This window comes from Acipenser ruthenus, chromosome 4 (assembly GCF_902713425.1).
Source record: "Acipenser ruthenus chromosome 4, fAciRut3.2 maternal haplotype, whole genome shotgun sequence".
Classification (NCBI taxonomy): Eukaryota; Metazoa; Chordata; class Actinopteri; order Acipenseriformes; family Acipenseridae; genus Acipenser; species Acipenser ruthenus.
The window spans coordinates 54,966,786-54,981,459 of NC_081192.1; the positions used below are offsets into that span (position 1 = coordinate 54,966,786).

The window sequence follows — 14,674 nt, forward strand, 5'->3', positions numbered from 1 at the left end:
TCTAATGAATCCAGTAGCCTCAAAAACTTACAACCTTTAAAATCTAATTCAATATCAATATGGAAATTGAAATCAGCCAATACAAGAATCCTATCATAGTTGACAGACTTATTTTTCAATTGTTATGTGGGTTCCACTAGTGCCTAAAATGACTTATAACATAACCTCATACTTTTCTATTGCATAACCTTCTTAAATTTGGCATAATTTTTTCACCTTAATAAGAGCAAAATCTAAATGCAACATTTTCACAGGGATACAAAACACCTTTTCACAAATGGAATACTTCATATTGATAAGAAATGTTTTTTTTACTGCAGAAGCTTTGCAAGGTGGCAAAGTTATATTAAAACTATTTGGTATACAGATCTAAAGAACAGATTGGCAGCTTGACTGCATAATGCCCATAGACTATGGTTATAATGCCAGACTAGCAGGCTCCATAAATTACTACTGTACAAGAGTATTTTTCAATCTCTATGTGCGTCAAAACTGAGACACAACACCTGCCGTCTCCTTAAAGCTCTGAGTCAGTCCCCAGGGAAGGGCTCCAAAGAACGACAATCAAAGCACATTGAGGAAGGCTTGTCTGATGAGAAATCAATGGAGAACAAATCAGGCAAGCACAAGACAACAAACGCTTACTCCTTTTACCACCTCACAACATGACTGATGGGGGAGGGGGAGGGGTTACCTTTCATTTTACTAAACCACTTGTACAACAGCGACGCAATAATCTTAGATAGTCTATTACTCAGTGCCAAGTAGTTTTTGTTTTTGATTTACTGCAAAAGGCTAGTAGGCTACAGTGGCTTTTTCTTTGTTTATACAAATAACTATACAAATGTAAAAACAAACGTGTTAAAACGAATTCCGTAAAACTGCTTTTCGTAAACCTGCTGTAAGTTTTGTTGTTATGGAAAAGGGGGGAGTGACTTACACACTAATGCGACCTTATAGTTTTGAAGCTTATATACCAATTTTAAATCAACTTAATTTCCTTGCTTGAATTAAACTTCCCTCCTATTTACAGTATTTTTTTTTTAGAAAAAATGTAAACAGTTGCAGATTTATTATTTCTAAAATCACATGCTTAAAAAGAGGGGGAGGGGGTGGCTGCATATAAGCAGGTGAAATCTATATGGCTGGTTTCAGAGACACTGATTTACACTAATTTAGGTAAAGCAGACCAAGATTAGTGCTAATCTGTATCTGTGAAACCAGCCGGTAGATTTATGTTTGATAATCTTTTAATTTGAAACACAACAACAAAAAATGGAAGGCACATTTATCTATCTATCTATCTATCTATATCTATATCTAGATATATAATCTATCAAAACTATTGTATCCCTACATTGTAATGTTACAGCAGCTACTGGGTATTTAAAAATGGGAGGCAGCATATTGTTGCTCCTTCCAGTTAAAGTATTTATTTCCATTAAAATAATTTAAAAATGATGAGCTGCATTTTTAGTTCAATTTCTGTGTACAAATGAAGCAGAGGTCTTGTAAAAAGTATATACATTTTTAAAAAAGAGAGAGAGATTTGTCAAAGCAGCCTGGGCTAGGTTATGCAATCACAATTTTTGCATATGAAAACTAGTAGTGGTGAAAAAATGTCAACCTGGAATAAGTCAATGTTATGTTTTCAATTAAGTCACGTAGTGTTACAGTACAACATATAAAAACATTCATATACAAAAAATGAATAAACATACTAACTAATACAAATGAATAACATAACCACACATGCTGTCTGGCCATTAATGTGTAAGAAGAGTTTATAAAATGTACAATATTTAGGGCTGCTTCAACCCTTTCGTCACTTAAAACACCACTGCCTTATACTGACACCTGCTGGAAGAGGCTGCAGTGGAACAGCTGCTCCTGCAGTTCCACCAGACACTGCCTGTCAGTGCGCGTGTAACTCAAGATTAATGGCATGAGCTGGATTAGTCTTCAATCTATGCAAGGGGAGCAGTAGGCTAATTCACTAGCGTCTCAAGCCTTTCACCTCTGGGTTCATATCTACTGCAGCTGAGGTCCCAGGTGATTTTGACAGCCTCAAGTGGACATTGAACCAGCTCAAACAGCCTGGTAGCGTGATCCTAACATAGATTTTAAGTTGTCATTATTCTTGTTCCCCTCAAAATAGTTTTTTAGCAAAGCCTTTTTTTTATTTGAAGCAGTGTTTATGAAACAGATTACAAGGCATTGTGCTTATTCAAATTCTTCCACATGTCCTTCATAAGCTTTAGTATATGTGTTATTCCTCAAAACATCGTGCAGCTTGTATTTTGATACGATTTGCTACTGTCCACTTTTTTTTAATGCTTTTTAGTGCCATATTTCACATATATAAACACATACACATTAACATGAGGCTACTGGTAATCACTGCAAATGATGCACATTGCTGTACATGTTCTATTTTTCTCTGTATTTATATTTCTAGTCAGATACACAAAGCAAACCTTGATAAATGCTGACACCACAGTGGTGAAGTCACAAGGTTCTCTTCTAGAGTAGCTGCTCTTTAAACCTATACAAACCATTGAAACTGGTGAAATACTATTCCTAATAAGACTGTGTTTTTAATGTGCTCTACTGAGGTTTAGGGGCATAGTTCAGCATCACTTTCTGCTGGTGCAGTGCTGTCTGGGTGTTTTAATATGGATGGATTGTCTTTCTAATGTGTTTTTCATCACAGCACAGCTTTTAATCAGCCTTTTAAATGAATGTTAATAACTGCACAGATTGCTTTCATTTATTAAACATGGTGATTGTGCACAACGGCTCCCATCAGCTGTGCTGAATTGATGGAGGTGAAAAATCACTTTTGCTTGGAGCATGCATAATGTGTAAAATCCAAACTGACATTCTGATAGAGCAATATAGTAGTACCTTATTATATGAATTGCATAATGATACATAGATGTTCAAAATTCTCTTTAAAAACTGCTATGCGTGACGTAAATCCTATATGAACTTGGTAGACAGTAAGATTATCCAAGGGAGTTAAGAACATAAGAAAGTTTACAAACGAGAGGAGGCCATTCGGCCCTTCTTGCTCGTTCGGTCGTTAGTAACTTATTGATCCCAGAATCTCATCAAGCAGCTTCTTGAAGGATCCCAGGGTCAGCTTCAACAACATTACTCGGGAGTTGGTTCCAGACTCCTACAATTCTCTGTGTAAAAAACTGCCTCCTATTTTCTGTTCTGAATGCCCCTTTATCTAATCTCCATTTGTGATCACTGGTCCTTGTTTCTTTTTTCAGGTCGAAAAAGTCCCCTGGGTTGACATTTGCAATACCTTTTAGAATTTTGAATGCTTGAATCAGATTGCCACATAGTCTTTTTTGTTCAAGACTGAATGAATTCAATTATTTTAGCCTGTCTGCAAATGACATGCCTTTTAAACCTGGAATAATTCTGGTCGCTCTTCTTTGCACTCTTTCTAGAGCAGCAATATCCTTTTTGTAGCGAGGTGACCAGAACTGATCACAATATTCTAGGTGAGGTCTTACTAATGCATTGTACAGTTTTAATATTACTTCCCTTGATTTAAATTCAACACTTCATTATATATCCGAGCATTTTGTATAGCTTCCCCAGTTGATCTTTCCACAATAAAGAAACATTTTGCACAAATAGTGCATTAGCCTTCTGGAGGCACAGCTAAGTTAAAATCCACATAATTAGGTTATTTTACTCCTAATAGGGTTATGTATTTTTTCTGAGTTATCCTTGAGTGCCTATTTCTTATCTTAACAAATCAAATCAAAATAATTGATGGTGCTTTTGACCTACGTCCCCACACCCTCCCTTTACCATTACCTCACATTACATTGTGGTCAAACTTGCCAGTCAATCTGTATTGTTGCCCTACCTGAATTCACCAGCTGTTGTTCCATCACCCCACAGCCCAGTACCTCCAACCACTCTCCCTGAAACTTGATCTCCATTTCAAAAGAAGGGTGCGTGAACGGGAAATAGCAGTCAACCCATCTGATTTCAAGCCCTGTGGCAAGGAAAATAAATGAATAAATAAATAAGGATTAAATACATACATACAGTACTGTGCAAAAGTTTTAGGCAGGTGTGAAAAAATGCTGTAAAGTAAGAATGCTTTCAAAAATAGACATGTTAATAGACTATATTTATCAATTAACTAAATGCAAAGTGAGTGAACAGAAGAAAAATCTAAATCAAATCCATATTTGGTGTGACCACCCTTTGCCTTCAAAACAGCATCAATTATTCTAGGTACACTTGCCAAAGTCAGGGATTTTGTAGGCATATAGGTCAGGTGTATGATTAAACAATTATACCAAACAGGTGCTAATGATCATCAATTCAATATGTAGGTTGAAACACAATCATTAACTGAAACAGAAACAGCTGTGTAGGAGGAATAACACTGGGTGAGGAACAGCCAAACTCAGCTAACAAGGTAAGGTTGCTGAAGACAGTTTACTGTCAAAAGTCATACACCATGGCAAGACTGAGCACAGCAACAAGACACAAGGTAGTTAATCTGCATCAGCAAGGTCTCTCCCAGGCAGAAATCTCAAGGCAGACAGGGGTTTCCAGATGTGCTGTCCAAGCTCTTTTGAAGAAGCACAAAGAAACGGGCAACGTTGAGGATCGTAGACGCAGTGGTCGGCCAAGGAAACTTACTGCAGCAGATGAAAGACACATCATGCTTACTTCCCTTCGCAATCGGAAGATGTCCAGCAGTGCCATCAGCTCAGAATTGGCAGAAAACAGTGGGACCCTGGTATACCCATTTACTGTCCGGAGAAATCTGGTCAGAAGTGGCCTTCATGGAAGACTTGCGGCCAAAAAGCCATACCTCCGACGTGGAAACAAGGCCAAGCGACTCAACTATGCATGAAAACACAGGAACTGGGGTGCAGAAAAATGGCAGCAGGTGCTCTGGACTGATGAGTCAAAATTTGAAATATTTGGCTGTAGCAGAAGGCAGTTTGTTCGCCGAAGGGCTGGAGAGCGGTACACAAATGAGTGTCTGCAGGCAACAGTGAAGCATGGTGGAGGTTCCTTGCAAGTTTGGGGCTGCATTTCTGTAAATGGAGTTGGGGATTTGGTCAGAATTAATGGTCTCCTCAATGCTGAGAAGTACAGGCAGATACTTATCCATCATGCAATACCATCAGGGAGGCATCTGATTGGCCCCATATTTATTCTGCAGCATGACAACGACCCCAAATATACAGCGAAAGTCATTAAGAACTATCTTCAGCGTAAAGAAGAACAAGGAGTCCTGGAAGTGATGGTATGGCCCCCACAGAGCCCTGATCTCAACATCATCAAGTCTGTCTGGGATTACATGAAGAGAGAGAAGCAACTGAGGCTGCCTAAATCCACAGAAGAACTGTGGTTAGTTCTCCAAGATGTTTGGGCCAACCTACCTGCCGAGTTCCTTCAAAAACTGTGTGCAAGTGTACCTAGAAGAATTGATGCTGCTTTGAAGGCAAAGGGTGGTCACACCAAATATTGATTTGATGTAGATTTTTCTTCTGTTCACTCACTTTGCATTTTGTTAGTTGATAAATATAATCTATTAACATGTCTATTTTTGAAAGCATTCTTACTTTACAGCATTTTTTCACACCTGCCTAAAACTTTTGCACAGTACTGTACATACATAGATACATACATACATACATACATAGGCCTCTGTAAAACTTGTCCTTTAGCTAAATAACATAAATTACTGGATTCCTGAGAAAAAAAAGGAGGCAATAATTGTTCCAGGCAATAAATCTTGAAACTTGTGAAAAAATAGGAGGTGTCTTTTCCAATATGAAAAGCACTTTGTGCAACTCAGGCCCCCTTGGAAACTAAATCAATCTCCTGTCAAATTCCCACAGCTACCTGGCAAGGAAGGAAAATGAGCCAAGACCGGTCAGGGGAAGCCAGGTAATCGTGTTATCTGCTTAAACTGAAAATGACTAACAGTCCCCTTGGAGACAATAACATAAATTAGGTGGTTTCTTTGGATGTTCTGATGTGAAACTAAATAATGTTGGGAGAAAGTGTGAACAAGTGGCTGAAACAGAGAACTGAAAACGTTCCCTGAAATACAAATGTAACCATTACCTCATGGGTATTTATCCTTAAAGACCCTGTAACCTGAATAGATATAACAAAGACTGCTTGTCAGAGTCTGTGATGAAGTCATGCCCGCCCCCAAGCGCATAAATAGACTGCACGCACAGATCTCAATATCATTTTTCCTTCAAGACTGCTACAATCATAGATGCAGCGACCTTGAAGGTTAATGGTTACATTTCTATTTCAGGGAACCAGGGTTATGATAATAACCTAACATTCTCTATCAAGTATGAAATGTAATCATTACCTCATGGGTAGAAATACCAAAGCTGTCGCAAGGCAATATTGCAGACCAACTGGAATGCCACAAGGCTCAGCTGAGGCCACCTTGCACATTACCATTTGGATAGCCTCTGCTTAGACAGGGCTTTACCATGGGACTTAGCCCCATAACAGATACAAAATTGTTCTGTCCACATAATACACTAATGCCTGCCCCGGACAAAGCGTATGGCGCTCCTGCTCCCTGTCAGACTGGAAAGGAGGTAGATGAAAAGCCTCCAAATCCATAGTCTGGTTAGTTTTCGGCAAAAAAACAGGATTGGTACCAGGGATCAAACCAGAACCGGAACCAGAACAATAAACATATTTTCTTTTTCATGGAACAGAAACAAAAAACAATATTAAAATTAATTTATTACGATATTTAAGATTTTGTTTATCGGTTAATAACTTTTTTTCTTTTCGTTCCCTTTCAGCCTGTTATATCTGTCTCTTTCTGTTGTTTTCAAGCACACAATAATTTGAAAAAAGCGCTCTCCCCATGGTCTTACACCTCAATGGTCAACAACAAAGCATTACATCACAGCCAGCTAATGAAATTTAACATTACATTTAGCTAGCTTTTTCGGAGCAGCCAGTGAATCAAATAGCAATATATTTGACTTCATCAGGCTTCCACCTTGCAGTAGTCTAAATGCTGGATCCACATTACATGGTCAGCCTTGTATTCACTCAAAATAAATAGGTACTGTTATTAACTTATTCTTAAGTTATGTACACAGCAGCACACAGGCCCACCTAAATCTGCGGCAAGTTTAAGTACTGGTAATTATTTTTTTTTTTTCTTCAAACTGTGAACCCTGAAGGCAGGAACTCAAGTTTAGGACAAATAGGCTATAGAGAAAATGTCGCAGGCTTTAGCCAATCAAAGCAAAGTAGTCGTTGTGATGCAATGTTTGGGTGGGATCTTCCTCTCACACAATGAATCATGTGCAAGCCGCATTTGATTGACAGCTTGTGAGGCAGTTGGCGCGGATTTATTTAAAATCTGCAGTTTAAGTAAACTAATTAGTAATAGTGTGGCAGTCAACGTGCCAAAAACAAATGAGTATTTAAGATAACGGACAGATAATGAAGCCACAAAACCAAGTCACATATCATCCTCTTCCTCCAAATCTGCAAATCTACTTCAGCAGTGGAAATGGCAACATGTGAAAATAAATGTCAGAAGAGAAAATTACCATATAATCGACTGGATGATTAATTTGTTACTTCATCTTTAGGAAAGTCAACCAGGAAGCACTAATAAAGATTTGTGGGCAATGTGGAATCATATTTTACTGGACTGTCAACTTGGTGAATTGAACAGCCGCTTTCAACATGACACTACACAGTCTAGTAGTACTACTGGCATGTACTTTGTTGTACAACGTTAAGTTTTTAGTCTTTGTTCAACAAATAAAGCGCAAATTGACTGTTGGGGAAAAATTATCACTAATTTAAGTTTGAGATGATTGCCACTTGATTATCTTTCCAAATATGCACACACTTTTAAGGCTCTTCTCCACTGTGAACAGGATTAAGACATGACTCTCTGGTGACGCTGCCCAGCACTACACCTAAGCGCAGGTGGGCAAGCTGTGTCCACCAAGAAAACACCTTCAGACAGTGATGAGACACTGTCACCAGGCGTCCACTGTTCAATGCGGGCTGAAAAACCCTGCTGTTGAACCAGGCTTGGAGAGGGCGCTGAAAAGCTTCAGACAAGTGGATATTCTCTGCACCCTGTCATCCGACAGAGTGTACAGCATGGACCTCCAGGCACACTCTCAAATAGGAGGCTGTCTGTGAGGGTTGAGCTCTCTCTTTGCACTATTCACTGACAGACCAAACCAATGAAAGTGGTATGTGGTGAGTTCCGTGTGGGCCTCTGCATGCACTGGAGACTGAACACAATGAACCAGGTAAGTGTCTTAACCCTTTGCGGTCCTATGTCGGACCAGGTGCACTTATTCCTATCCGGTCCAAAAAGACGCAAAAAACAGTTTTCTTGTCGTTTTTTCTCCGGAAAAAGCCGAGAAAACCATTCAATGGCCGAGTGGGAGCGACAGGAGCCGAGACAAGCCGAAAAAAAAAAAAAAAAAGGGCGTATCTCATGATTAGTCATACTTGCCCCTGGCATCAGATAATAGCGGCCATAAGGAAACAAGCTGGCTGTGACTGCATCAGCGCTCAGAGAATATCACAGACATTTGCAGAGTTTTTTTCAGATGTTACAGTAATAAAATAATGACTTGGATCGCATTATTGAGGCGTTTGATGACAAAACTTTTATTATATGTAAACTTATGGAAACTACAAAGATCCAAAATGGAAAATTACCTATATGGTAACAATATCCTGGGAGACAGCCAGCATGGTTTTAGGAAAGGGAGATCGTGTCTAGCTAAGCTGCTTGACTTTTTTGAGGATGCAACATTGAAAACGGATAACTGCAAAGCATAAGACATGGTTTATTTAGATTTCCAGAAAGCTTTTGACAAAGTCCCACATAAAAGATTAATTCTCAAACTGAACGCAGTAGGGATTCAAGGAAATGCATGCACATGGATTAGGGAGTGGTTAACATGTAGAAAACAGAAAGTACTGATTAGAGGAGAAATCTCAAAATGGAGTGAGGTAACCAGTGGTGTACCACAGGGATCAGTTTTAGGTCCTCTGCTATTCCTAATCTACATTAAAGATTTAGATTCTGGTATAGTAAGCAAACTTGTTAAATTTGCAGACGACACAAAAATAGGAGGAGTGGCAAACACTGCTGCAGCAGCAAAGGTCATTCAACATGATCTAGACAGCATTCAGAACTGGGCAGACACATGGCAAATGACATTTAATAGAGTAAAGTGTAAAGTGTAAAGAGTAAAGAGTAATAGAGTAAAGAGTAAAGTGTAAAGTATTGCACGCAGGCAATAAAAATGTGCATTATAAATATCATATGGGAGATACTGAAATTGAAGAAGGGAACTATGAAAAAGACCTAGGAGTTTATGTTGACTTAGAAATGTCTTCATCTAGACAATGTGGGGAAGCTAGAAAAAAAGGCCAACAAGATGCTCGGATTTATTGTGAGAAGTGTTGAATTTAAATCAAGGGAAGTAACGTTAAAACTTTACAATGCATTAGTAAGACCTCACCTAGAATACTGTGTTCAGTTCTGGTCACCTCGTTACAAAAAGGGTATTGCTGCTAGAGAAAGAGTGCAAAGAAGAGCAACCAGAATTATCCCGGGTTTAAAAGGCTTGTCGTATGCAGACAGGCTAAAAGAATTGAATCTATTCAGTCTTGAACAGACTATGCGGTGATCTGATTCAAGCATTCAAAATCCTAAAAGGTATAGACAATGTCAACCCAGGGGACTTCTTTGACCTGAAAAAAGAAACAAGGACCAAGGGTCACAAATGGAGATTAGATAAAGGGGCATTCAGAACAGAAAATATGAGGCACTTTTTTACACAGAGAATTGTGAGGATCTGGAACCAACTCCCCAGTAATGTTGTTGAAGCTGACACCCTGGGATCCTTCAAGAAGCTGCTTGATGAGATTCTGGGATCAATAAGCTACTAACAACCAAAACGAGCAAGATGGGCTGAATGGCCTCCTCTCGTCTGTAAACTTTCTTATGTTCTTATGTTCTTATGAGTGATCAGGAGATAATTGATCGGTATGTACGACTATTATTATTATTATTATTATTTATTTCTTAGCATATGTGAAAGCTATAACAAACGAAAGGGTGGGGCAGGGCTGGGAGATGCCTAGTGAATGCTTTTAAATCCGTTTGACTGTGGAAAAAAAATACTTTTAAACAGCGCGTCTAAAATTAACTGCACATGTGAAAATAAATTAGACCCGACGCGCCTGACACGCACTTAATAAATGGACTGCAAAGGGTTAACGATACAATACGTATCGCGATATGAGGGTCACGAGACAATACGTATCACGATACAGTAAATTCAGCACGAAACATAAAAATCACACAATTGTCTCATTTGCTTGTGCAAGTGTTTGTAATAACACTCGTAAAGCACTTTTGGTCAAATAAGCTTCATGACCTGTTTTGCTTTTGTTTCCTGCTTATTCTTTAAAATACATTTCTTTAAAACAAAATTACAAGTCAGGGCTCCAGTCACAGTTGTTGCCATAGGACCCAATGGCTCCTCAGTCAAATCCAATTGCTGGTGCCACTTCAGGAACAAGTTGGTTGTATCATATTCAACTGCTTAAAATACAATAACTTGTTAAGAGACTAAAGTGATACTAAAACAGTAACTTAATGGCTGTACTCACTTGTTTGTTGCCACATTCTGATAAAACAGTTTAATAATGTGCTTACTTCTTTCTCATGGTGTTTGGCTAAGTGATTGCTTACTACTGTACAACAAATGGAACAGATGTGACTCCCATCTCTAATAATTAAAACTAAAACTAAATCTTTTTAACTATTGCTCATTGTCACTTAACATTGCTCGAAGATTTAATGGATGTTGATTCACAAACACATTGCAGTACAATTCAAATAAATTTCTCAGAGCAATTCTACTAAAATCATAAATACATTGTTTACACATACAAAAACGCACACCATCTACCATGCAAATTATTTTAAAACCCAACACTTACTTCATACAATTACCGCTTGATATTGATATTTGTTTTCTAATGTGGCCTGGTTCAAATACAGTAAATTAATAACTGTAAAGAAAACAAATGCTCCTTGCAACATGATGTGTTGATACAAATACCTTTTTCTCTATAACGGTATACATATTTTAAAGATACAGCAACTAATCACATGGAAATCTCACCAAATGAAGAAACTGATATTTCACATTGGACATTTTTATCAGACATTGGGTCAGCAAATTGGCTGTATCATACATTGTGAGCAATTTGTCTGCAGTATGCCCACAGTGGAAAATAAAGGTCCTAGGTCTATGAATCTAGTTAACTATATGTGTGTGTGTCTCCTCTGTGTCCTATTTAAAAGGAAAACAAGGTAATCTAAAAATCGAAATAAAATGTTAACAACATCTCAAATCAACATGCTCATGTACAGTTGTGTGCAGCCAATACCACGGAACGTTCGGATGCTGCACGCTGATTTTTAAGCCGTGCATAAATATAGCTTAATGCACGGCGAAACTTATTTTCGTCTAATTACAGTTCAATTAATTTAATTATAAATACACAGCGTATTAAACTCACAACGGAGAGCCTGAGTATAGTACTACAGTACTCTATTGTGCCTTATTACTTGTTTTTCACGATAATATTCGCTAAAAATATATATTTACAGTCGCTACGTTTTTAGCCGTGTTTTAATGTTATTTTGGCCATTGTGGCTAGTTATCCCCAGTCGCGGCCTAGCACATTGCAAAGCCTGCAACTAAATTTCGCCCTTCCCCCGGGTCTAGCACGGTCTTGGCTGTGTGTACTCTCGTTTTAACTAGTTTCAGGCATTTGAGGTAAGTAGCTGGACAGGGCTCCAATTAATTATTGCTGGGATAAAATAGTATTCTATTATTGTATTTATTGTTGGAAATGTTGAAAAACTCCAGTTTACCCGTGTCTGATGGACTGTTTTTTCTCAAAACGCAGAAGAATATACAATAAAATTGTTCTTATTGTATTATTGTGCCCGTTTTATAAGTGGGATAACACACTCCGGAGCTTATGGGTTGTGTTGCATTAACATACGGCTGTGGTTGGGTTGGAGGCACAAAGCAAAGCCTGTCGTGTGTTTTCCATTACATAACCCATTAAAATATTGGTACATTTCAGAACCCTTTTGAGAGGCTGGGAAACTATTCTATATGGCTACATCTTCTAAAAGTGTTAACAGAACATAGAGCCTGGTCAGAACAGCAAGTCTGCATGTAATTACTATATACAGTAGTCTGATTCATGTGATACAAATAAATAAGCAAACTTTATAAATTCCGCTTTCAATTAAAAGGCTGTTTATTCTGTTGTACTGAGCTTGAAGATCTTTCTTTTTAAAATAACTGACAGTGTAAATTCGGTTTTTGATGCACTGCTTTTGGTGTAAATTTGCCTGGAGAGTTTCTTTACCACTGAAAATATGAAGTCTGTATCTCAAAGTTTATGATAAGAGCTTCAGATTACAATAATTTAAGTATCCTCTATGGCAGCGTGCAGGAAAAGCTTAATAAAACCATGTCCGGATGTGATTTTGTATGCTGGGGTTCTATAGTGATACCAGGCACAGATGCCACTTTACTGTTCATTCCCTCATGTTGGTTTCATTTCATCATTATTATTAAATGAATAACTCAATTCCAGGTTTTAACATGAGCATGATTATCCACAGTGTATAGGTAACAAGCTCAGGTATGTCTTATTAAACTCATAGTAAAACTAGAAATGGATCAAACTGCTATGTAATGAGTGTTATTTCCATCCCTGGTATAGCAGACTTTTGTAAAAGATAACTGTAATGTTAACCATATCATTAATGTATAGTTTATAATGGATGAAAAGAAAAAAAAGAAAAAAAAGTGGTTCAGTTAAGTGCCCAGAGTAATTGCATATTTTATTTTACACCCTTTTAAAACATAAGATTTTCTTAGTCTGTTGCCTTATGTTTGAACGAACAGTTGTGTACATTGACAGTCCAAGTACTCTTGACAATGTGAAGGGAAACATAAGGACTTACTACAGGAACCCTGCCAAACATCCTGAAAAAGTGGTGTGGGTGGATCGACATCTGCCAACAACAGCTTTCTCCCCCCACTTTTGCCCACCCTGTACACACATACACAAAAAGTACTTGCTCCATTACCTCTTTCTAAACCAATCCTTTATTTACTCTTTTCTGACAATTGATTACTTTGTTCATGACATTACCTTTTGGAATTCTTCTGTTTGTTTTACATGCTCTCACTTTAATTGCTCTTCACAACTATGAGGGATATGGCGTTTAACTGTCGCCAATCAACAAGCATTTCTACAAAAATGTCTGCTGACAGAAAACCGAAACCATCTGAAAAGTCAAATTATTTCTAACAGTTGTAAAAAACTCAACCTGCTCTTGATTTATACAAATCAAGAGTGTGAATTTATGAGTGTGACCAAGGTCTTAAAGATGAGATTTATCATGAAAAAGATCACCATGACCTACAGAACACCCACCATGATTACATATAAAAATGTAACTATAGACAAACAAAAGGACAGGTTCCTGCACAGTATGTTACTTACAAAAACGTTTCTCATATCTCATCAAAATGTTATAATTGGTTAGAATTACTCATAGTATTAGTCACTTGCCACTACTGACAAGTGTAGAGTAACTGCAGTACAGTAGTCTCCAGCGCTACAGGGAGAAGCCACCAGACACAATATGAATCAATCAATAAATAAATACACATGTATTACTTGTCATGACGCACGTCCATCAACATATGAAATTAACTGAATAAGTAAAAGCAAAACAATAGGCAAGTGTAACAGGGGAGGTCTGTGCTGACTATCTGGCGTATGCATGGTTCTGCAGGAAGAGGGCAGCAGCCTCGTAAGATCCGTCTGTCAGTCATGGCGATAACACAGAGAGGTGGGGAAGAGAGTGTGTTGGCTTGCCCTCTCTCTGAGTGGCTGAGAGCCGGGCCTTGGGAGATTGCTCGGCCCATAAGTACTGAGCCTGGTTGTGCATTTGGGTGGCCGGAGAGAGGATAACCAGTGATGCTGGCGGAAGACGTCAGTGTAAAGAAAGAACAGGCAAGCACGGCTGAGTGAGACAGCCTGCCTTAAAAGAAACTAAAAAGCAAAATAAATAATTACATACCCGAGGGGACGTGTGTAGTTATACAGGGAACTCTGGCCACCCCAGTGTATAGGAAATAGCTGAGCATAGGTTGGAGGCCCGTCCTGACCGGCTTAGCAGCAGTGGGGGCACTGCGTAAGCAGCACTTCTGTTTTGTAGTTTTGTTACTGTGTTTTATTTTCCTTTTTTCTTTTGCGTTTTGTTTTCATTATTATTTTTGAGCACTTGTATGTGCACTGGACTGTATACCAGTATTGGTAACCCTGTGGACCTGTTTACTGTTTCCAGTATTCAGGCCATGGACAACAGCGCCCCCTGCGGGTAAAAATAAATCGGTGTGCCTGAGCGCCGTTACAAATAAAACCTTCTGTCTCCCGTGTGTATCAGTGAATTGCCCACCACCCTTCCGCAGCAAGTGTATGTTAATAAACTATAATAATAAAGTAAGAGACAAACTAACATTAA

The 14,674-nt window shown here is 38.4% G+C and overlaps 1 protein-coding gene across 9 annotated transcripts in view; it reads right to left on the reverse strand.

Moving 5' to 3' along the window:
- The window catches only part of fars2 (phenylalanyl-tRNA synthetase 2, mitochondrial), a 227,398-nt gene that overhangs the window by 130,715 nt on the left and 82,009 nt on the right, over nucleotides 1-14,674 (reverse strand). For 7 of the 9 annotated variants that reach the window (XM_059022564.1, XM_059022567.1, XM_059022563.1 and 4 more), the window contains one exon: nucleotides 3,893-4,024. The exons of the other annotated variants lie outside the window; for them this stretch is intronic. In XM_059022564.1, coding sequence (XP_058878547.1) covers nucleotides 3,893-4,024 — 132 coding nt within the window. The remainder of the gene's footprint in view (nucleotides 1-3,892; nucleotides 4,025-14,674) is intronic. 9 annotated transcript variants of the gene reach the window in all.